The sequence below is a fragment of the Phyllobates terribilis genome, unplaced genomic scaffold (genome assembly GCF_046119375.1).
Source record: "Phyllobates terribilis strain yellow unplaced genomic scaffold, ASM4611937v1 Scaffold_1__5_contigs__length_1240528914, whole genome shotgun sequence".
Taxonomy (NCBI): Eukaryota; Metazoa; Chordata; class Amphibia; order Anura; family Dendrobatidae; genus Phyllobates; species Phyllobates terribilis.
Genome location: NW_027362761.1, coordinates 612,328,467 through 612,352,232, shown reverse-complemented (window position 1 = coordinate 612,352,232; position 23,766 = coordinate 612,328,467). Strand labels below are relative to the sequence as shown.

The following is a 23,766-nucleotide window of genomic DNA, read 5'->3' as shown; positions in this document are numbered from 1 at the left end:
TATGACTTGCATTTATTTGTGAAAAAGAGGGAAATTTGGTGAAAATTCTGATAATTTCACAATTTTCAAACTTTTGAATTTTTATGCCCTTACACCAGAGTTATGTCACACAAAATAGTTAATAAATAACATTTCCCACATGTCTACTTTACATCAGAATAATTTTTGAAACACATTTTTGCTAGGAAGGTAGAAGTATAAAAAGGTTGACCAGTGATTTCTCATTTTTTCAACAAACTTTATAAAACCATTTTTTTTTAGGGAACACATCACATCTGAAGTCACTATGGGAGGCCTATATGACAGAAAATACCCAAAAGTGACACCATTCTAAAAACTACACCTCTCACGGTGCTCAACTACACATTCAAGAGGTTTATTAACCTTTCAGGTGCTTCACAGAAATTGAAACCACGTGGAAAGAAAAAATGAACATTTAACTTTTTTTTCACAAAAATTTTACTTTAGACCCATTTTTTTTTATTTTCACAAGGGTACTATGAGAAATTGAACCACAAAATTTGTTGTGCAATTTCTCCTAACCATGCCGATACCTCATATGTGGGGGAAAACTACTGTTTGGGTGCATGGCAAGGCATGGAAGGAAAGGAGCACCATTTGACTTTTTGAGCACAAAATTGGCTGGAATCTAGAGCGGATGCCATGTGGAGAGCCCCTGATGTGCCTAAACCCCCCAAAAGTGATCCCATTTTGGAAACTAAACCCCACAAGGAACTTATCTAGATGTGTGGTGAGCACCTTGAATCCTCAGGTGCTTCACAGAAGTTTTGGAACGTAGAGCCGTGAAAATATAAAATCTAATTTTTTTTTCCACAAAATGATATTTTTGCCTGAATTTTTTTTTCACAAGGGTAACAGGAGAAAATGGACCCCCAAAAAATGTTTTGCAAGTTCTCCTGAGTACACCAATACCCCATATATGGGGAAAAAACACTGTTTTGGCACACAGCAGGACTCGGAAGGGAAGGAGTGCAGTGTGACTTTTTGAACGCAAAATTGGCTGGAATTGAGAGCGGACACCATGTTTTGTTTGGAGAGCCCCTGATGTGCCTAAATAGTGGAAATCCCCCCAAAAGTGACCTTATTTTGGAAACTAGACCCCTCAAGGATTTTATCAAGAGTATAGTGAGCATTTTGAATCCACAGGTACGACACAGAATTTGATGACATTAGGTCTTAGTTTGTCATATTGAATACGTCGTCATTAGTGTTGAGCGCAAGTGCCCACTACTTGAGTTTACATCAGGGGCTCAGGTATGAACCGAGTATCACAGCAGCTCGAGTGACAGGCTCAAGTCCCCTCCCCGCATGTATCGCGGCTGTTAGACACCCCAAAAAAAAAACATGCGACCATGCAGGGATTGCATGTGTATGGCAGGCAATCCCTAATTTTTTTTTTCAAAACATGTGGGGCAGGGACTCGAGCACCTGTGATACTCGATGCATACCCGAGCAAATGATGCAAACTCGAATAGCGAGCACTTGCTCTCAACACTAGTTGTTATATCATTTTTTTTTTTACTTTTGAAAAAATCCCAATCCTAACTCCAACTCTAACCTAACCCAACCATAACTCCAACCCAAAGCGCTGCACGCAGGTGAATCCGATGTGTTCATTAAATCATGCAGATTCACCGCAGCCTATATATTGCACTGCTAGAATTTCTCTTGTGGACACTAGCGTCTCCGCAAGAGAAATTGACATGCAGCGGTCTGTGAAGACACGCCGCATGTCCGTCTCCGCGTGGGAGCCGCAGGAGCACGGAGACACAGAGTGGGCATGGGATTTGTACAAATTCCATCCACTATGCTGTAACATCTGGCCGCTGCGGATTGGACGCAGCGCAAGTGTGCTGCGTCCAATCCGAAGCGTTTACTTCCTTTGGAAGTGCATTGAGGTGAAGGGTGCATTGCTGGAAAAGGAAAAAAAAAAAAAACCTCTTTAAATCTCTTAGTTTGCGAGTGTGAACGAGCTGCGTGTGTCCGGAGCGTAAGTGCGAACGAAAGTAAGTGTGTGACTTGTTTTTCAGTGAAGAGGTATTGGGAATCCTGCAGAAAATACCGGTGTGAATTGCGGTGAGTGCTGCATTGTGACCTGCTGAGTGCATTTCTACCTGTTTAGATTTATTGGGCTTTTTAAAACCTATTCTCTCACTACAGTTTTAGTTTCTTAGTTTACTACCTGTGTATTTAAGGGTTAACTACATTGCACTAAAATCCTGAGGTGTAGCTTTACTCACAAGGGGTTAATTAAGGGGAAGGGGTCATAATTAAGGGTTAATAAGGGGCAGCTGGTTGGGCATCCAGTCCTTTGGAAGTGCATTGAGGTGAAGGGTGCATTGCTGGAAAAGGGAAAAAAAAAAAAAAAACCTCTTTAAATCTCTTAGTTTGCGAGTGTGAACGAGCTGCGTGTGTCCGGAGCGTAAGTGCGAAAGAAAGTAAGTGTGTGACTTGTTTTTCAGTGACTTTGTATTCAGGGAGTTTGGAAGGGAGGACTTAGGACTGAATTACTGACTGTATTTCATTAATTCTTTACTTTACTTTTTACTTAACATTTCTGTCTAGTGCAGTCCCCATTACGAAATGAGCTCCATTATTGACAATGCGATCCAGTGTACATCTTGCCACATGTATGTATTCCTTGAACAGCCGGTCGTGGGTGCATACTGCTGTGCGAGATGTGTGCACGTTGTGCGTTTGGAAGCCCAGATACTGGATCTAAATGAGCAGCTGGCAACACTGAGATCCATTGACAACATGGAAAGGAGACTGCTGCTCACTGGGGTAGATGTGGGGGAGGGTGGTAGTCGGGAGCTGCAGGACAGTGAGGTCGCTAGTTGGGTGACAGTTAGAAGGGGTGGTAGAGGGAAGAGTGCCAGGGAGGCTAGTCCTGATCTGGCACACCCCAATAAGTTTGCAAAGTTGGCAGATGAGGGGAGTGATGGTACAGGGGTAGCACTACTGCAGCAAGGCATGTCCCCTGAAAGCCGGAGGAATGTCAGCTCCAGTAAAGAGGGAAATAGGAGAGCAGGGCAGGCCAGGCAGGTGCTGGTAGTGGGGGACTCAATTATTAGAGGAACAGATAGGGCAATCTGTCACAAAGACAGGGATCGTCGAACAGTGTGCTGCCTACCTGGCGCTCGAGTCCGGCACATCGCTGATTGGGTTGACAGATTACTGGGAGGGGCTGGTGATGACCCAGCGGTCATGGTGCACATTGGCACAAATGACAAAGTTAGAGGTAGGTGGAAGGTCCTTACAGATGATTTCAGGGATTTAGGCTGCAAGCTGAAAGCAAGGACCGCCAAGGTGGTATTCTCTGAAATACTACCGGTACCACGTGCCACGCCAGAGAGGCAACGGGAGATTAGGGAGATAAATAAGTGGCTCAAGAACTGGTGTAGGAAGGAGGGATTTGGGTTCCTGGAGAACTGGGCCGACTTTTCACTTGGCTACAGACTCTACGCTAGGGACCGGCTGCACCTTAATGGGGAGGGTGCAGCTGTGCTGGGGGAGAAAATGGCTAGAAGGTTGGAGGAGTGTTTAAACTAGGGATTGGGGGGGAGGGTATTCATTTTATAGGTGGGGAAGATAGTGCAGATAGTGACCTGGGCACAAATAAAGAAATTGGGGGTGGGGTTAGAACAGTCAATAAAGTAAGAAGGAATAGAGGTACAGAGAGATACATAAAATGCATGTACACTAATGCCAGAAGCCTCACCAACAAAATGGAGGAATTAGAATTAATTTTGTTGGAAAATAATTATGACATGGTGGGGATATCTGAGACGTGGCTGGACGAGAGCCATGACTGGGCAGTTAATTTACAGGGCTATAGTCTGTTCAGAAATGACCATACAAACAAGCGAGGGGGGGGGTGTGTTTATATGTAAAATCATCCTTAAAACCTGTCTTGCGGGAGGATATATGTGAATCTAATGAAAATGTAGAGTCCCTGTGGGTGGAGATAAGGGGAGGGGGAAAAATAATAAATTACTGATAGGAGTTTGTTATAAGTCTCCAAAAATAATGGAGGTAGCAGAGAATATCCTCGTAAAGCGAATAGATGAAGCAGCGACTCAAGGAGAAGTCATTATTATGGGGGACTTCAACTACCCTGAAATACATTGGGGGACAGAAACATGTAGTTCAAGCAAAGGAAATAGGTTTTTGACTACTATGAAAGACAATTACCTTTCACAACTGGTACAGGACCCAACAAGAAGGGGGGCACTGCTAGACCTAATATTAACCAATAGGCCAGACCGCATATCAAATATACGAGTTGGGGGTCACTTGGGTAATAGTGATCACAAAATAATACGTTTTCATGTAACCTTTAATAAGATGTGTAGTAGAGGGGTTACAAGGACACTAAACTTCAGGAAGGCAAATTTCCAACGGTTAAGAGATGATCTTAGTGCAATAAACTGGGACGATATCCTGAGACATAAAGCTACACAAAGCAAATGGGAGACATTTATTAACATCCTGAATAGGACCTGTGTACAATATATACCCTATGAGAATAAACATGCTAGAAATAGGAGGAAACCACTATGGCTAAATAGAGCTGTAAGGGGCGCAATAAGTGACAAAAAGAAAGCATTTAGAGAACTAAAGCAAGTAGGTAGTGATGAGGCATTAAATAAATACAGAAAATTACATAAATTATGTAAAAACCAAATCAAGGCAGCAAAGATTGAGGCAGAGAGAATCATTGCCAGAGAAAGTAAAAATAACCCCAAAATATTCTTTAACTACATAAATAGTAAAAAACTAAAAAATGATAGTGTTGGCCCCCTTAAAAATAGTCTGGGTGAAATGGTGGATGAGGATGAGGAAAAGGCCAATATGCTGAATGATTTTTTTTCAACCGTATTTACACAAGAAAATCGCATGACAGAAAACATGATCAGTGATGACAAAAATTCTCCATTAAATGTCACTTGCTTAACCCAGCAGGAAGTACGGCGGCGTCTAAAAATCACTAAAGTTGACAAATCCCCGGGCCCGGATGGGATACACCCGCGAGTACTGCAGGAATTAAGTAACGTCATAGATAGACCATTATTTTTAATCTTTAAAGACTCCATAATAACAGGGTCTGTACCACAGGACTGGCGTATAGCAAATGTGGTGCCAATATTCAAAAAGGGGACTAAAACTGAACTTGGAAATTATAGGCCGGTAAGCTTAACCTCTACTGTGGGTAAAATCCTGGAGAGTTTCCTAAGAGATGCTATACTAGAGTATCTGAAGAAGAATAACCTCATGACCCAATATCAACATGGGTTTACGAGGGACCGTTCCTGTCAAACTAATCTGATCAGTTTTTATGAGGAGGCAAGTTCTGGACTGGACCAAGGAAATGCAGTGGATGTTGTGTATATGGACTTTTCAAAAGCTTTTGATACGGTTCCACACAAAAGGTTGATACATAAAATGAGAACAATGGGGATAGGGGAAAATATATGTATGTGGGTTAAGAAAACACTCAGACTGGGTCTCAGTTAACAGTGGGGTACCACAGGGGTCAGTATTGGGCCCCCTTCTTTTTAACATATTTATTAATGACCTTGTAGGGGGCATACAGAGTAATATTTCAATATTTGCAGATGACACTAAACTCTGCAGGGTAATCAATACAGAGGAGGACAATTTTATATTACAGGAGGATCTATGTAAACTAGAAGCTTGGGCTGATAAATGGCAAATGAGCTTTAATGGGGATAAATGTAAGGTAATGCACTTGGGCAGAGGAAATAAAATGTATAATTATATGCTTAATTGTAAAACACTGGGCAAAACTGTAACTGAAAAAGACCTGGGTGTATTGGTGGACGACAAGCTCACGTTTAGTGGCCAATGTCAGGCTGCTGCTGCAAAGGCAAATAAAATAATGGGATGCATTAAAAGAGGCATAGATGCTCATGAGGAGAACATAATTTTACCTCTATACAAGTCACTAGTGCGACCACACGTAGAATACTGTGTACAGTTCTGGTCTCCGGTGTATAAGAAAGACATAGCTGAACTAGAGCGGGTGCAGAGAAGAGCGACCAAGGTTATTAGAGGACTGGGGGGTCTGCAATACCAAGACAGGTTATTAGAGGACTGGGGGGTCTGCAATACCAAGACAGGTTATTAGAGGACTGGGGGGTCTGCAATACCAAGACAGGTTATTAGAGGAGTGGGGGGTCTGCAATACCAAGACAGGTTATTACACTTGGGGTTATTTACTGTGGAAAAAAGAAGGCTTAGGGGTGATCTTATTACTATGTACAAGTATATGAGGGGACAGTACAAAGACCTTTCTACTGATCTTTTTACTCTGAGGCCTGAGACGGGGACAAGGGGGCATCTTCTACGTCTGGAGGAAAGAAGGTTTAATCATAATCACAGACGCGGATTCTTTACTGTAAGAGCAGCGAGACTATGGAACTCTCTGCCGCATGATGTTGTAATGAGTGATTCACTGTTAAAATTTAAGAAGGGCCTGGATGCCTTTCTTGAAAAGTATAATATTACAGGATATAAATACTAGATTCCTTGATAGGGCGTTGATCCAGGGAACTAGTCTGATTGTCGTATGGAGTCGGGAAGGAATTTTTTTCCCCAATGTGGAACTTAGTGTTTGCCACATGGGGTTTTTTTGCCTTCCTCTGGATCAACAAGTTAGGCTATGTGTTGAACTAGATGGACTTAGTCTTCCTTCAACCTTAAAAACTATGTTACTATGTTACTTACAGTGTGCACGCACCCTAAAAGGAAAGAGAAGATGCTGCCATCACTCCGTGCCCTTGGTAGACCTGCACTTTTCCAACATGACAATGATCCAAAACACACAACTAAGGCCAATGTTACACTTTTGAAGACCAGGGTGAAAATGATTCAGTGGCCAAGTGTCTCCTGATCTGAACCCAACCAAACACCTATGGGGAATTCTGTAGAGACAAGTTGTCATCGCTCCATCCAGTATCCAGGCTCCAAGAGAGCTCATACTTGAAGGGAAAAATGAGAGATGTTGCACTGTCATCAACTTGTTTATTCCATGCCCAGAAGGCTTGGTGCTGTTCTTAAAAATTATGGAGGCCATATAAAATACTAAATGTAATAGTTTACAATGCGGGTGTACTCATTTTTTGCATCAACTGATTTGAGTAAAACTGAAGATTTTGTAACTAAAGTTATATTATTAACGTTACTTTCATGTTATTGGTTAAAAAAATGTTCTATGAAACTCAGTATTGGCAAAATTTTAGAAATTGTTCTTGTGTTCAGTGAGATATTAATGAAAGTCTTAATTACCAAAGTGGGTGTACATTTTTGCTGAACAATATTTATTAACATTTATAAAACACAGTGAACATAATTACAGTTTCTTTCCTGATTGACTTCTTTCATGTTATACAAGATATGATTTATGTATAGAAGTGTGAAGCTGAGTCACTACTCATGGACAAGCCGTGAGACAGGGTAGTCAGGAAAAACGAGGTCAGATACCAGGAGGGCTTGTAGCAGATAGGGCCAAGGCAAAAGCATGGTCAGGTAATAGTATGGGGTTAAATACCATGAGGGTACGTCAAGACAAAGGAGTAATAAAAACGGATAGTCAGAGGCCAAGGTACCTGCAGTTAGAGAGCGTCAAGAGCAGAAGGATAATCCACACTAATAGTCACGAAAAATTATGGGTCCGGCAACTGTTATGTTCTGCAACTTAGAACTAAGGAATAGGAGGGAAAAGCTGTCCCTGCACTGAGACTCAGCTTAACCCTACGCTGGGGTGGGTGCCTATTCCTTGTGAATAGCCCCACCGAAACTCCTGCACTGAACTCAAACGAAGACCCGAAGGAAGCGGAAAGGGGTCCCTAAAAGGTCTACAGACTGGGAGAAAAAACAGGAGGGCTTCTAACAGAAAAGTTAGTTGCAGAAACGAAGATTAAAGGGAACAAAACTGGTGGAACAAGAAGTCCCAGGATAACAATTGTCCAAAGCACAAAGAACTTAACAAGCCAACTTAGCCAGAGCACAAGCGTAAACAACACTGATGTCCAGCGGGGAATGGGAGACAGGTGCTGAGTAATAAAGAGTGCAGAGATCACGTGACCAAGACACCCAGCACCAGAGGAAAAGACTAGAAGCCAGCAAACCACAACAAGATGGCCGATAGTAAAACAACATACATTCTAACAGCAACAAGATCAGAGAAAGACACAATCAGACACGGAGCTAAACACACAGCAAACTAAAATGAGCTACAGCTGACACTGGACTGCTCACAGCTAGTCAGCTAAATAGCTATCAAATCACCAAGGATGGGAGGCACCTGGGGAAACACCTGCTGGCTAGGCCACATTGAGCAGCTGGGCGGTCGATCAAAATGCTGACAGCCCAGCATGCCCTAGGATCAGATTGGATGACTGAACTGTCACTCACAACACTCACAGTCCAGCACACTCCAGATCCCATTGGGTTGCTGAACAATCACTCACAGCGTCCCTAGCCCACAGTAAAGATGCAACCATGACAAAAGATTTCCCACATTTTGAATATGAATACAGCTTTTTTTCTTGTATGACTTCTCTCATGTCTAACAAGATTTGTTTTATTTACAAAAGATTTCCCACATTCTGAACATGAATACGGCTTCTCTCCTGTGTGATTTCTCTGGTGTGTAATAAAACTTGATATATTTATAAAAGATTTCCCACATTCTGGACATGAGTGTGTGACGTATTTTGTGTTTCACAAGACTTGATTTATCTATAAATTATTTCTCACAGATTGAACATCAATACAGCTTTTCTCCTGTGTGAATTCTCTGATGTTTATTAAGTTGTGATTTCTCTGTAAACCATTTTCCACATTGTAAACATGAAAACGGTTTCTCCCCGGTGTGAATTCTTAAATGTTTAACAAGATTTGATTTATCTCTAAAACATTTCCCACATTCTGAACATGAATATGGTGCCTCTCCAGTGTGAATTCTCTGATGTGTAATAAGACTCCCTTTATCTGTGAAGGACTTCCCACATTCTGAACATGAATATGGCTTTTCTCCTGTGTGAATTCTCTCATGTCTAACAAATTTTGATCTAATTGTAAAGCATTTCCCACATTCTGAACAGGAGTATGGCTTCTCTCCCGTGTGAATTTTCTGATGTGTAAGAAGATTCCTTTTATCTGTAAAGTATTTCCCACATTCTGAACATGAATATGGAGTCTCTCCTGTGTGAATTCTCTGATGTCTAATAAGACTCCCTTTCTCTGTAAAGCATTTCTCACATTCCAAACATGAAAATGGCTTTTCTCCTGTGTGAATTCTCTCGTGTGCAACAAATCTTGTTTTATTTGTAAAGGATTTCCCACATTCTGAACATGAATACAGCTTCTCCCCTGTGTGAATTCTCTGATGTGTAATAAGACTCCCTTTATCTGTGAAGGACTTCCCACATTCCGAACATGAAAATGACTTTTTTCCTGTGTGAATTCTCTCATGTCTAACACATTTTGATTTATTTGTAAAGCATTTCCCACATTCTGAACAGGAGTACGGCTTCTCTCCTGTGTGAGTTCTCTGATGTGTAATAAGACTCCCTTTAGCTGTGAAGGATTTCTTACATTGAGAACATGAATATGGCTTTTCTCCTGTGTGAGTTCTCGCATGTCTAACACATTTTGATTTATTTGTAAAGCATTTTCCACATTCCGAACAGGAGTATAGCTTCTCTCCTTTGTGCTTTCTTTGTGTTAAAAAATCTGATCTTTTAGTAAGTTGCTTGTCACACTGAAATCTTGTTTCCACTTTGTCACCTGGAATTGTGATAACAATGTGAGATGGCTCAGAAGAGGGTTCCTCATGATTAGGAGGATTATAAGAAGGTGAAGTGCTGTGAAGTCCAGGAGGTGCAGGAAGGGTGATGAGGTTTTCTCCATTAGAGTGCTTCCTGATATCTTCTTTTTTATAACTTAGTGATAACCCGTTATTCTCACAATGATTTACTAGAAGGATGAAAGATAGAAAAAAATCACATCTAATCTACAACACAAAAGGGATTTATACATTTATTTTATGGATCTCACAATGAAGACCCTCGTCAGTGAAAGTACCGGTAATAAGGGGGACAACTACATGCCATAACATTAACACAATGAGGGGTAAAGTGAATAACACTTATAATCTGATGACATTGGCACAAGTCAGGGGTGGCAGAGACTAGACAGCAAATAGACAGTTCTTAAAGGGAACCTGTCATCAGGATTTACCCCCTTAATGTACCACCAGTGCCATTTCACTCTCGTAGCAAGCTACATCTCATGCCCTTAGTGTAGAAAAGTGTCCATGCAATTAAAAATTGAGTTTTAATATTTCAGTACCATATGTAAATGAGACTGACTAGTCACACAGGTAGCCCTACAGTCAGAAGTAGTCAAGCTACAGCAACGGTAATCATGTCCACAGCATGCCTAAGGGCATAACAAGAAATGTTTGAAAAATACTGCAATAGCACTGAAGGCACATAAAGGGGGTAAATCTTAATTACAGGTTCACTTTAAAGAAGACTTGTCACTTGCTATAAAAAAAAAATGGAGTTAAATAGTAGACTGGTAGATCACTCATTCAGCTGCACACGGAGGTAGACACAGATATACTGTCTCTTTAAATCTCTTGTTGGTTTACTAGAATTCAGCATAAACCAACATTGAGTCCATAAACAAACACGGCCCTTTGGGCAAAACAGGAAAAACAAACAAAACAAAGTTGTCATGCAAAACACAGTCCTTGTGTTAGCAGGGGTCCATCCGCCTGCTCAGAGTTTAGCAACTTCACAAGGTTCAGGTCAGCTCAACACAAAAGTACTCTCTCCAGATCTACTAAACACTGAATGTCTCAGCAGACCTTGTATTTAAACCCCATACCACACCCTGGGGTGGAGATATGGTGTACGACCTCCCACCCGCTCTATGGTCATTCACTAAAAAAACTGGTCCATTTAAATATGGCTGATTAACCCTCTCAGCACAAAACATGCAGGAGAATACTTCCAGTTTCACATCAGTGAAGCTAATAGCCTCAGTGAATCAAATCTCCCCTCCAGCACTGTGCCAGTGACTTTGTCACAATACCTTGTAAAAATCCCTGAGCTCTGACGATTCTTGCACTATATTCTGTTTCATGTCACTCCATTGCAGAGATATTCACAGTTCTTCCTCCTGGAGCGCACTATGTGAAATCTCTGCGTTCTTCAGTCGTCTCCGGGGACATGTGCTCTCACCCAGCTTTCTCAGATGCTGACAACCACAGCCTGGCAGCCTCAGATGCCGAGCTGTGATTAGCAGCATCTGGGAAGGGTGAAAGCGAATGTCCCCAGAGAAGACTCTAAAGAAAGCCCAGCTGGACTGCAAAGTAGAGATTTCGCATAGGAAAAAAAAAAGTTAAAAATATCAGCTCACTGAGGTAGGTCACGGGAAAATGCAGTCCATGTGGTGATACTCGGAAAAAAATGGGGCCCAGCACAGAAACAAAAAAAACATGGAAAAATTCCAGCACCAAAGAGAAAAATATAGAAATGTATTAATGTATTATTACCCTGTACTGGGTCTCACGCTGTCAATGTACCCGTGGCAGCGAATTAACACACAAGTCCTCTATCTGCTTCCGCTTCCATGAAGCCGGATATAAATTACTATCTCAATGGTAAAGGGTCCGTACTCGATTACATTCCATCTTCCCAGAAGTAAGCCTCATGTGTTGGAGATGTGGGAGGTGGAAGGGGACCAGATACACATTTTTGGTCATGAAGGCTCCTCTCAACATACTGAGAAAAATTCCAAGTGATATATAAAATCACATGCCTCATTTCTGACCTGGACCTCTATGATTGTCACGCACAGTGTAGGAAAGACAAAGTGCAACACGAAGGGATGAGGGGAAGGGAGCCCAGACACTAAGGAAAGAGGGGATGGAGACCTCCTAGACTGATCACCCTGTCTTCCCTACCATCTCTATATTGGCTTCTCATCAATCGCTGATCAGGAACCTAAAACCCTGTATCTCCCTAGAGCTAGGCCCTGGCTAGGGAAGGAAGGGATGAGCGCTAGTCAGTCCCCACTAACAACTAAAGACAGCAAGGGGAGACAGACACGGGTGAGGTTACTTAGCATGAGCCGACTTCCGAGAGATTACACACATGGCCTCTTAGTACCAAAGAGGAAGTAAGCAGACTGTCACAGCTCCAAGCCTTTACAAGGGGTATGTGAATATCACCGGCGCCGCCCTATATCAGACTGAAAGTATTTAAACACCCAGGCCAGCGTGTTAATTAGAGCAGGAGGGAAGTAGCCGCTGGGTCCTAGAGTGAGACAGCTTCTAAGAAGCTGTCTGTAACGCCAAATGAAGAGATCTCCTGCAAATAACTGCAGGGCGACTGTCTGTCACATCTGACGCACCAGTGACAATGATCAATAATTCCTGTGATCCTACAAAACTTGATTTTACTGGCTGGAATATAGATCCTCTGCGGATCACCTGGCTCTAATTGGAGATAAGTGATCTGCACAATCATTCACCTCCCCCTCTCCTTCCCTCTTTCTTTTCTCTTTGTAAGTCTTCTGTTTTTCTCTCTCTTCTCCTCGCTTTCTTTCTTCTTCTTCTCCTGATCTTACTGACATGTTGCTGTTAGATCACTGACTATGAGACAATGTTTGAGGAATTAATATTCTGCCCTCAATGTACGTTCTATGTTCAGGGTCCAGACTGCGCAGAGTCCTTGGAATAGAGAACACTGAACTGGGATTATTACTCTCATGGGGATTGTCTGTATTTGCCCGGTCTCTGCCCGGTGATCGCAACACTTGTATCTTATATAAATCAATAAATAAAAGAGGAATTAAAACAAAAACTCCACCAGCAAAAGAAGAAGAAGAAGAGCGTCATCTCCACGTCCCGAATGTGAGGATCAATCAGTTATAGAAGAGTTTAATCACATAGAAAACTATCAGGGAAATATCTGTGGCTGCAAAACTAATAACAACCGAACCAAAGAGACAAAGAAACAATGTAACGTCAGGAGAAAGTCTCCTCTCACCTGGCGATGTCCGAGGCCAGAGCTCCTCCATCATCACCTCCTGGTACCGATCCTGGTGTCCTTCTAGATACTCCCACTCCTCCATGGAGAGATAGACAGCGACGTCCTGACACCTTATAGGAACCTGACAACAACGACACCGTCATCACCCAGAATCCTCCAGTGCTGTCCTGTATAATGTCCCAGCAGTCACCTCTCCGGTCACCACCCAGAATCCTCCAGTGCTGTCCTGTATAATGTCCCAGCAGTCACCTCTCCGCTCATCACCCAGAATCCTCCAGTGCTGTCCTGTATAATGTCCCAGCAGTCACCTCTCCGCTCATCACCCAGAATCCTCCAGTGCCGTTCTGTATAATGTCCCAGCAGTCACCTCTCCGCTCATCACCCAGAATCCTCCAGTGCTGTCCTGTATAATGTCCCAGCAGTCACCTCTCCCGGTCATCACCCAGAATCCTCCAGTGCTGTCCTGTATAATGTCCCAGCAGTCACCTCTCCGTTCATCACCCAGAATCCTCCAGTGCTGTCCTGTATAATGTCCCAGCAGTCACCTCTCCGGTCATCACCCAGAATCCTCCAGTGCTGTCTTGTATAATGTCCCAGCAGTCACCTCTCCGCTCATCACCCAGAATCCTCCAGTGCTGTCTTGTATAATGTCCCAGCAGTCACCTCTCCGCTCATCACCCAGAATCCTCCAGTGCCGTCCTGTATAATGTCAAAGCAGTCACCTCTCCGCTCATCACCCAGAATCCTCCAGTGCTGTCCGGTATAATGTCCCAGCAGTCACCTCTCCGGTCATCACCCAGAATCGTCCAGTGCTGTCCTGTATATTGTCCCAGCAGTCACCTCTCCGCTCAGCAGCTCAATCATCTTGTTGCTGAGCTCTAGGATCTTCTTCTTCTTCCTCTCATGTATCGGGAGGTGCGGGGGAGGCTCTGTGATGGGGTCCGGGCTCTGCCCTCCTGACTCCTGGAGATGGATGATGGGAGTCACACCCTCCCCCGGTGTCTTCCTCACTATTGTGTAATCCTGTGTATGGAGAGAGACACTTAGGGAGAAGAATTCCTTCCCGACTCCAGATCTGACAATCAGTAGAAATCCCGGGATCAATAACCGTCTCCAGTAATCTGGGGCCATAACCTGGAATATTATTACACTCAGGACAGACATCCAGGCCCCTCTACAGCTCTTATAGGGAATCCCCATGACAACTCCTCCTGGCAGAGAGCTGCACACAATCACTGCTCTTACAGTAAAGAATCCTTCTCTTCCTCTTCTGGATTTCCTCTTCCCGATGTCGGACTTGTTACATAACACAATAAAGCTGATAGAAATGTAGAGGAGTTACCTCTCCGCTCAGCAGGGAGATGATCTCCAGGGTGAAGTGTAATAATCTTCTGGTGGTCTCGTCCTCGTCCATCCTCGGGGTCATTCAGGAGAAGGAGGGATGAACACTGGATCAGCTGGAGGGATCTCGCCTGATAACAGAGAGCAAGACCTGCACACAACCAGGACGGAGCTGCTGCACTGAGAGCGGGAGGACCTGTGGTGACGTCACTGTCATGTGATCAGGGGGGGGCGGAGCTCAGGAGAGAAGAGCTGAAGGACCTGTGATAATGATGACGTCACCACAGCTCCTCCCCCTCAGTGCAGCAGTCACTTCATCATCACACGTATCCACAGACAAGTCTCAAACTAGACTCCAATAATGGTGGAGCTCCCATATATGTGTAATAATGGGGAAGGACGTAGCCTTCCTTTGGCACTGATGTAGTTAAAAGAGAATGTTCCCGGAGTTAGAACTCTCTGAACTGTTGTTAGGCCAAGCTAATGGTTTGGCTGCAGTCAGTAGAGTAGAGGGGGAACTTAGTGCCATGGTCAGACATTGAGTATGTCTAGAGCTCAATTTAACATAATTTCTTGTGGGCTGTAGTACTTGTAACCAGCCACAAGATGCCACTGTCCCGGGTGCAGATGACAGGTTGAGTCTACCAGCAGTGTTACAGACAGTGATGGGGTTAATGGTTGTGATGATAGTCCAGAGAGGGTGGGCACATTAGGAAAATCCCTGCTTAATTTCAGAAGCAGGAAGTGATGAGTCACTAAGAGTTAGGACAGTGAACCATACAGGCAGCCTGAGTATATGGTGGCTCCTAGGGTAGAGGGGAGCTCCGTACCGTCAGACAGTGGGATCACCAGTGTGAAGATATCCGTACACAAGAGTCCTGTTAGCCGGCCGGAGAAACTCAACGGAAGTATTGAGGACCCGGGGCACTTCTAGTCCGCAGGTAGCAGAGGAAGATAGATAGGACTCCAGGCTAAGACGTGGAGGAGATATAGGATCCAGAAACACTGTTCGTATCGAAGAAGATTCTCTTTGGCTAGAGATTAGAGTCACAGAGATGTTTCACTTAAAGAGGGAACCAGGGCTGAAGATGTTGCCAGCGCCTGTGAGGCAGATGATAACCTGTCAGGCCTTATCCATTATATCTGCCTGTAAATATTGTACATATTCCTCTTCCCCAAGTAAAGTCCAAGTTATGGTTAAGAACCTCATGTTCTCCGAATTTATTGCTGCCCTGGTCCCAGAAGAGAAATGCCTGGAGACAGCCGCGATTGGATGGTCTGAAATAAGTGGAGAGCACCACATACACAGCCACACATCAGAGGGAGGATGAAAATTGTCTGTAGGATGCCAGAGCGAGCAGGGGCTACAGCTCGCCCATAACTACCTCGCTGAGGCACCTTACATATGACTAGATATAGAATAATGGTGGAGCTCCCATATATGACTAGATATATAATAATGGTGGAGCTCCCATATACGACTAGATATATAATAATGGTGGAGCTCTCATATACGACTAGATATATAATAATGGTGGAGCTCCCATATACGACTAGATATATAATAATGGTGGAGCTCCCATGTATGACTAGATATATAATAATGGTGGAGCTCCCATATATGACTAGATATATAATAATGATGGAACTCCCATATACGACTAGATATAGAATAATGGTGGAGCTCCCATATATGACTAGATATACAATAATGGTGGAGCTCCCATATATGACTAGATATAATGGTGGAGCTCCCATATATGACTAGATATAGAATAATGGTGGAGCTCCCATATATGACTAGATATATAATAATGGTGGAGCTCCCATATATGACTAGATATAGAATAATGGTGGAGCTCCCATATATGACTAGATATATAATGGTGGAGCTCCCATATATGACTAGATATATAATGATGGTGGAGCTCCCATATATGACTAGATATATAATAATGGTGGAGCTCCCATATATGACTAGATATAGAATAATGGTGGAGCTCCCATATATGACTAGATATATAATAATGATGGAGCTCCCATATACGACTAGATATATATTAATGGTGGAGCTCCCATATACGACTAGATATATAATAATGGTGGAGCTCTCATATACGACTAGATATATAATAATGGTGGAGCTCCCATGTATGACTAGATATATAATAATGGTGGAGCTCCCATATACGACTAGATATATAATAATGGTGGAGCTCTCATATACGACTAGATATATAATAATGGTGGAGCTCCCATTTATGACTAGATATAGAATAATGGTGGAGCTGCCATATATGACTAGTTATATAATAATGGTGGAACTCCCATATATGACTAGATATATAATGATGGTGGAGCTCCCATATATGACTAGATATATAATGATGGTGGAGCTCCCATATATGACTAGATATATAATAATGGTGGAGCTCCCATATACAAATAGATATATAATAATGGTGGAGCTCCCACATATGACTAGATATATAATGATGGTGGAGCTCCCATATATGACTAGATATATAATGATGGTGGAGCTCCCATATATGACTAGATATATAATAATGGTGGAGCTCCCATATATGACTGGATATATAATGATGGTGGAGCTCCCATATACGACTAGATATATAATGATGGTGGAGCTCCCAAATATGACTAGATATATAATAATGGTGGAGCTCCCATATATGACTAGTTATATAATGATGGTGGAGCTCCCATATACGATTAGATATATAATAATGGTGGAGCTCCCATATATGACTAGATATATAATAATGATGGAGCTCCCATATATGACTAGATATATAATAATGATGGAGCTCCCATATATGACTAGATATATAATAATGGTGGAGCGCCCATGTATGACTAGATATATAATAATGGTGGAGCTCCCATATACGACTAGATATATAATAATGGTGGAGCTCTCATATACGACTAGATATATAATAATGGTGGAGCTCCCATTTATGACTAGATATAGAATAATGGTGGAGCTGCCATTTATGACTAGTTATATAATAATGGTGGAACTCCCATATATGACTAGATATATAATGATGGTGGAGCTCCCATATATGACTAGATATATATTGATGGTGGAGCTCCCATATATGACTAGATATATAATAATGGTGGAGCTCCCATATACAAATAGATATATAATAATGGTGGAGCTCCCACATATGACTAGATATATAATGATGGTGGAGCTCCCATATATGACTAGATATATAATGATGGTGGAGCTCCCATATATGACTAGATATATAATAATGGTGGAGCTCCCATATATGACTAGATATATAATGATGGTGGAGCTCCCATATACGACTAGATATATAATGATGGTGGAGCTCCCATATATGACTAGATATATAATAATGGTGGAGCTCCCATATATGACTAGATATATAATGATGGTGGAGCTCAAATATACGACTAGATATATAATAATGGTGGAGCTCCCATATATGACTAGATATATAATAATGATGGAGCTCCCATATATGACTAGATATATAATAATGATGGAGATCCCATATATGACTAGATATGTAATAATGGTGGAGCTCCCATATACGACTAGATATATAATAATGATGGAGCTCCCATATAGACTAGATATATAATAATGATGGAGATCCCATATATGACTAGATATATAATAATGATGGCGATCCCATATATGACTAGATATATAATAATGGTGGAGCTCCCATATATAACTAGATATATAATGATGGTGGAGCTCCCATATATGACTAGATATATAATGATGGTGGAGCTCCCATATACAACTAGATATATAATAATGGTGGCGCTCCCATATACGACTAAATATATAATAATGGTGGAGCTCTCACATATGACTAGATATAAAATAATGGTGGAGCTGCCATATACGACTAGATATATAATAATGGTGGAGCTCCCATATACGACTAGATATGAAATAATGGTGGAGCTCTCATATATAACTAGATATATAATAATGATGGAGCTCCCATATACGACTAGTTATACAATAATGGTGGAGCTCCCATATACGACTAGATATATAATAATGGTGGAGCTCCCATATACGACTAGTTATACAATAATGGTGGAGCTCCCATATATGACTAGACATAGAATAATGGTGGAGCTGCCATACACGACTAGTTATATAAAAATGGTGGAGAGCCCATATAGGACTAGATAAAGAATAATGATGGAGCTCCCATATACGACTAGTTATATAATAATGGTGGAGCTGCCATATATGACTAGATATAGAATAATGGTGGAGCTTCCATATATGGCTAGATATATAATGATGGTGGAGCTCCCATATATGACTAGATATATAATAATGGTGGAGCTCCCATATACGACTAGATATATAATAATGGTGGAGCTCCCATATATGACTAGATATATAATAATGGTGGAGCTCCCATATATGACTAGATATATAATAATGGTGGAGCTCCAATATATGACTAGATATATAATAATGGTGGAGCTCCCATATATGACTAGATATATAATAATGGTGGTCCCATATATGACTAGATATATAATAATGGTGGAGCTCCCATATATGACTAGATATAGAATAATGATGGAGCTCCCATATACGACTAGTTATATAATAATGGTGGAGCTCCCATATATGACTAGATATACAATAATGGTGGAGCTCCCATATATGACTAGATGTAGAATAATGGTGGAGCTCCCATATACGACTAGATATATAATAATGGTGGAGCTCCCATATAAGACTAGATATATAATAATGGTGGAGCTCCCATATACGACTAGATATATAATAATGGTGGAGCTGCCATATACGACTAAATATATAATAATGGTGGAGCTCCCATATACGACTAGATATACAGTATAATAATGGTGGAGCTCCCATATACGACTAGATATATAATAATGGTGGAGCTCCCATATACGACTAGATATATAATAATGGTGGAGCTGCCATACACGACTAAATATATAATAATGGTGGAACTCCCATATACGACTAGATTTATAATAATGGTGGAGCTCCCATATACGACTAGTTATATAATAATGGTAGAGCTCTCATATACGACTAGATATATAATAATGGTGGAGCTCCCATATATGACTAGATATATAATAATGGTGGAGCTCCCATATATGACTAGATATATAATAATGGTGGAGCTCCCATATATGACTAGATATATAATAACGGTGGAGCTCCCATATATGACTAGATATAGAATAATGGTGGAGCTGCCATATACGACTAGATATATAATAATGGTGGAGCTGCCATATACAACTAGATATATAATAATGGTGGAGCTCCCATATATGACTAGATATATAATAATGGTGGAGCTCCCATATATGACTAGATATATAATAATGGTGGAGCTCCCATATATGACTAGAAATAGAATAATGATGGAGCTCCCATATATGACTAGATATAGAATAATGGTGGAGCTCCCATATACGACTAGATATTTAATAATGGTGGAGCTCCCATATATGACTAGATATATAATAATGGTGGAGTTCCCATATATGACTAGAAATAGAATAATGATGGAGCTCCCATATATGACTAGATATATAATAATGGTGGAGCTCCCATATACGACTAGATATATAATAATGGTGGAGCTCCCATACACGACTAGATATATAATAATGATGGAGCTCCCATATACGACTAGTTATATAATAATGGTGGAGCTCCTATATATGACTAGATATAGAATAATGGTGGAGCTCCCATATACGACTAGCTATTTAATAATGGTGGAGCTCCCATATATGACTAGATATATAATAATGGTGGAGCTCCCATATACGACTAGATATATAATAATGGTGGAGCTGCCATATACGACTAGATATATAATAATGGTGGAGCTCCCATATATGACTAGATATATAATAATGGTGGAGCTCCCATATATAACTAGATATAGAATAATAGTGGAGCTGCCATATACGACTAGATATATAATAATGGTGGAGCTGCCTTATACGACTAGATATATAATAATGGTGGAGCTCCCATATATGACTAGATATATAATAATGATGGAGCTCCCATATACGACTAGATATATAAAAATGGTGGAGCTCCCATATATGACTAGATATATAATAATGGTGGAGCTCCCATATATGACTAGATATTTAATAATGGTGGAGCTCCCATATATGACTAGATATATAATAATGATGGAGCTCCCATATACGACTAGTTATATCATAATGGTGGAGCTCTCATATACGACTAGATATATAATAATGGTGGAGCTCCCATATATGACTAGATATATAATAATGGTGGAGCTCCCATATATGACTAGATATATAATAATGGTGGAGCTCCCATATATGATTGGATATAGAATAATGGTGGAGCTGCCTTATATGACTAGATATATAATAATGGTGGAGCTGCCATATACAACTAGATATATAATAATGGTGGAGCTCCCATATATGACTAGATATATAATAATGGTGGAGCTCTCATATACGACTAGATATAGAATAATGGTGGAGCTGCCTTATACGACTAGATATATAGTAATGGTGGAGCTCCCATATATGACTAGATATATAATAATGGTGGAGCTCCCATATATGACTAGATATAGAATAATGGTGGAGCTGCCTTATACGACTAGATATATAATAATGGTGGAGATGCCATATACAGCTAGATATATAATAATGGTGGAGCTCCCATATACGACTAGATATATAATAATGGTGGAGCTCCCATATATGACTAGATATATAATAATGGTGGAGCTCCCATATACGACTAGATATATAATAATGGTGGAGCTCCCATATATGCCTAGATATATAATAATGGTGGTCCCATATATGACTAGATATATAATAATGGTGGTCCCATATATGACTAGATATATAATAATGGTGGAGCTCCCATATATGACTAGAAATAGAACAATGGTGGAGCTCCCATACATGACTAGATATATAATAATGGTGGAGCTCCCATATACGACTAGATATATAATAATGGTGGAGCTCCCATATACAACTACATATATAATAATGGTGGAGCTCCCATATACGACTAGATATATAATAATGATGGAGCTCCCATATACGAATAAGTTATATAATAATGGTGGAGCTCCCATATATGACTAGATATAGAATAATGGTGGAGCTCCTATATACGACTAATTATTTAATAATGGTGGAGCTCCCATATATGACTAGATATATAATAATGGTGGAGCTCCCATATACGACTAGATATTTAATAATGGTGGAGCTCCCATATATGACTAGATATATAATAATGGTGGAGCTCCCATATACGACTAGATATATAATAATGGTGGAGTTGCCATATACGACTAGATATATAATAATGGTGGAGCTCCCATATATGACTAGATATATAATAATGATGGAGCTCCCATATATGACTAGATATAGAATAATAGTGGAGCTGCCATATACGACTAGATATACAATAATGGTGGAGCTCCCATATATGACTAGATATATAATAATGGTGGAGCTCCCATATACGACTAAATATATAATAATGGTGGAGCTCCCATATACCACTAGATATATCATAATGGTGGAGCTCCCATATACGACTAGATATATAATAATGGTGGAGCTCCCATGTATGACTAGATATATAATAATGGTGGAGCTCCCATATATGACTAGATATATAATAATGGTGGAGCTCCCATATATGACTAGATACATAATAATGGTGGAGCTCTCATATACGACTAGATATATAATAATAGTGGAGCTCCCATATACGACTAGATATATAATAATGGTGGAGCTCCCATGTATGACTAGATATATAATAATGGTGGAGCTCCTATATATGACTAGATACAAAATAATGGTGGAGCTCTCATATACGACTAGATATATAATAATAGTGGAGCTCCCATATGTGACTAGATATATAATAATGGTGGAGCTCCCATATATGACTAGATATATAATAATGGTGGAGCTCCCATATACGACTAGATATATAATAATGGTGGAGCTCCAATATACGACTAGCTATATAATAATGGTGGAGCTCCCATATACGACTAGATATTTAATAATGGTGGAGCTCCCATGTATGACTAGATATATACGTAATAATGGTGGAGCTCCCATATATGACTAGATATATAATAATGGTGGAGCTCCCATATACGACTAGATATATAATAATGGTGGAGCTCCCAAAAATGACTAGATATATAATAATGGAGGAGCTCCCATATACGACTAGATATATAATAATGGTGGAGCTCCCATATATGACTAGATATGTAATAATGGTGGAGCTCACATATACGACTAGATATATAATAATGGTGGAGCTCCCATATACGACTAGATATATAATAATGGTGGAGCTCACATATATGACTAGATATGTAATAATGGTGGAGCTCCCATATACGACTAAAATATATAATAATGGTGGAGCTCCCATATACGACTAGATATATAATAATGGTGGAGCTCCCATATATGATTAGATATATAATAATGGTGGTCCTATATATGACTAGATATAAAATAATGGTGGAGCTCCCATATACGACTAAATATATCATAATGGTGGAGCTCCCATATATGACTAGATATATAATAATGCTGGTCCTATATATGACTAGATATATAATAATGGTGGAGCTCCCATATATGACTAAATATATAATAATGGTGGAGCTCCCATATATGACTAGATATATAATAATGGTGGAGCTCCCATATATGACTAGATATATAATAATGGTGAAGCTGCCATATATGACTAGATATATAATAATGGTGGAGCTCCGATATATGACTAGACATATAATGATGGTGGAGCTCCCATATACAACTAGATATATAATAATGGTGGAGCTCCCATATATGACTAGATATGGAATAATAGTGGAGCTCCCATATATGACTAGATATATAATAATGGTGGAGCTCCCATATATGACTAGATATATAATAATGGTGGAGCTCCCATATATGACTAAATATATAATAATGGTGGAGCTCTCATATATGACTAGATATATAATAATGGTGGAGCTCCCATATATGACTAGATATATAATAATGGTGGAGCTCCCATATATGACTAGATATATAATAATGGTGGTCCTATATATGACTAGATATATAATAATGGTGGAGCTCCCATATATGACTAGATATATAATAATGGTGGAGCTCCCATATATGACTAGATATATAATAATGGTGGAGCTCCCATATA

The 23,766-nt window shown here is 40.5% G+C and overlaps 1 protein-coding gene across 1 annotated transcript; it reads right to left on the bottom strand.

Annotated features, from left to right (window-relative positions):
- Window positions 1-7,337: 7,337 nt before the first annotated feature.
- Window positions 7,338-13,256, bottom strand: LOC141272595 (uncharacterized). Its single transcript, XM_073683494.1, has 2 exons — window positions 13,113-13,256; window positions 7,338-10,026 (listed from the first exon to the last, which is right to left on the bottom strand). Exons 1-2 carry the CDS (start codon window positions 13,195-13,197, stop codon window positions 8,816-8,818), a joined length of 1,296 nt encoding a protein of 431 aa, XP_073539595.1. The 5' UTR covers window positions 13,198-13,256; the 3' UTR covers window positions 7,338-8,815.
- Window positions 13,257-23,766: the final 10,510 nt, after the last annotated feature.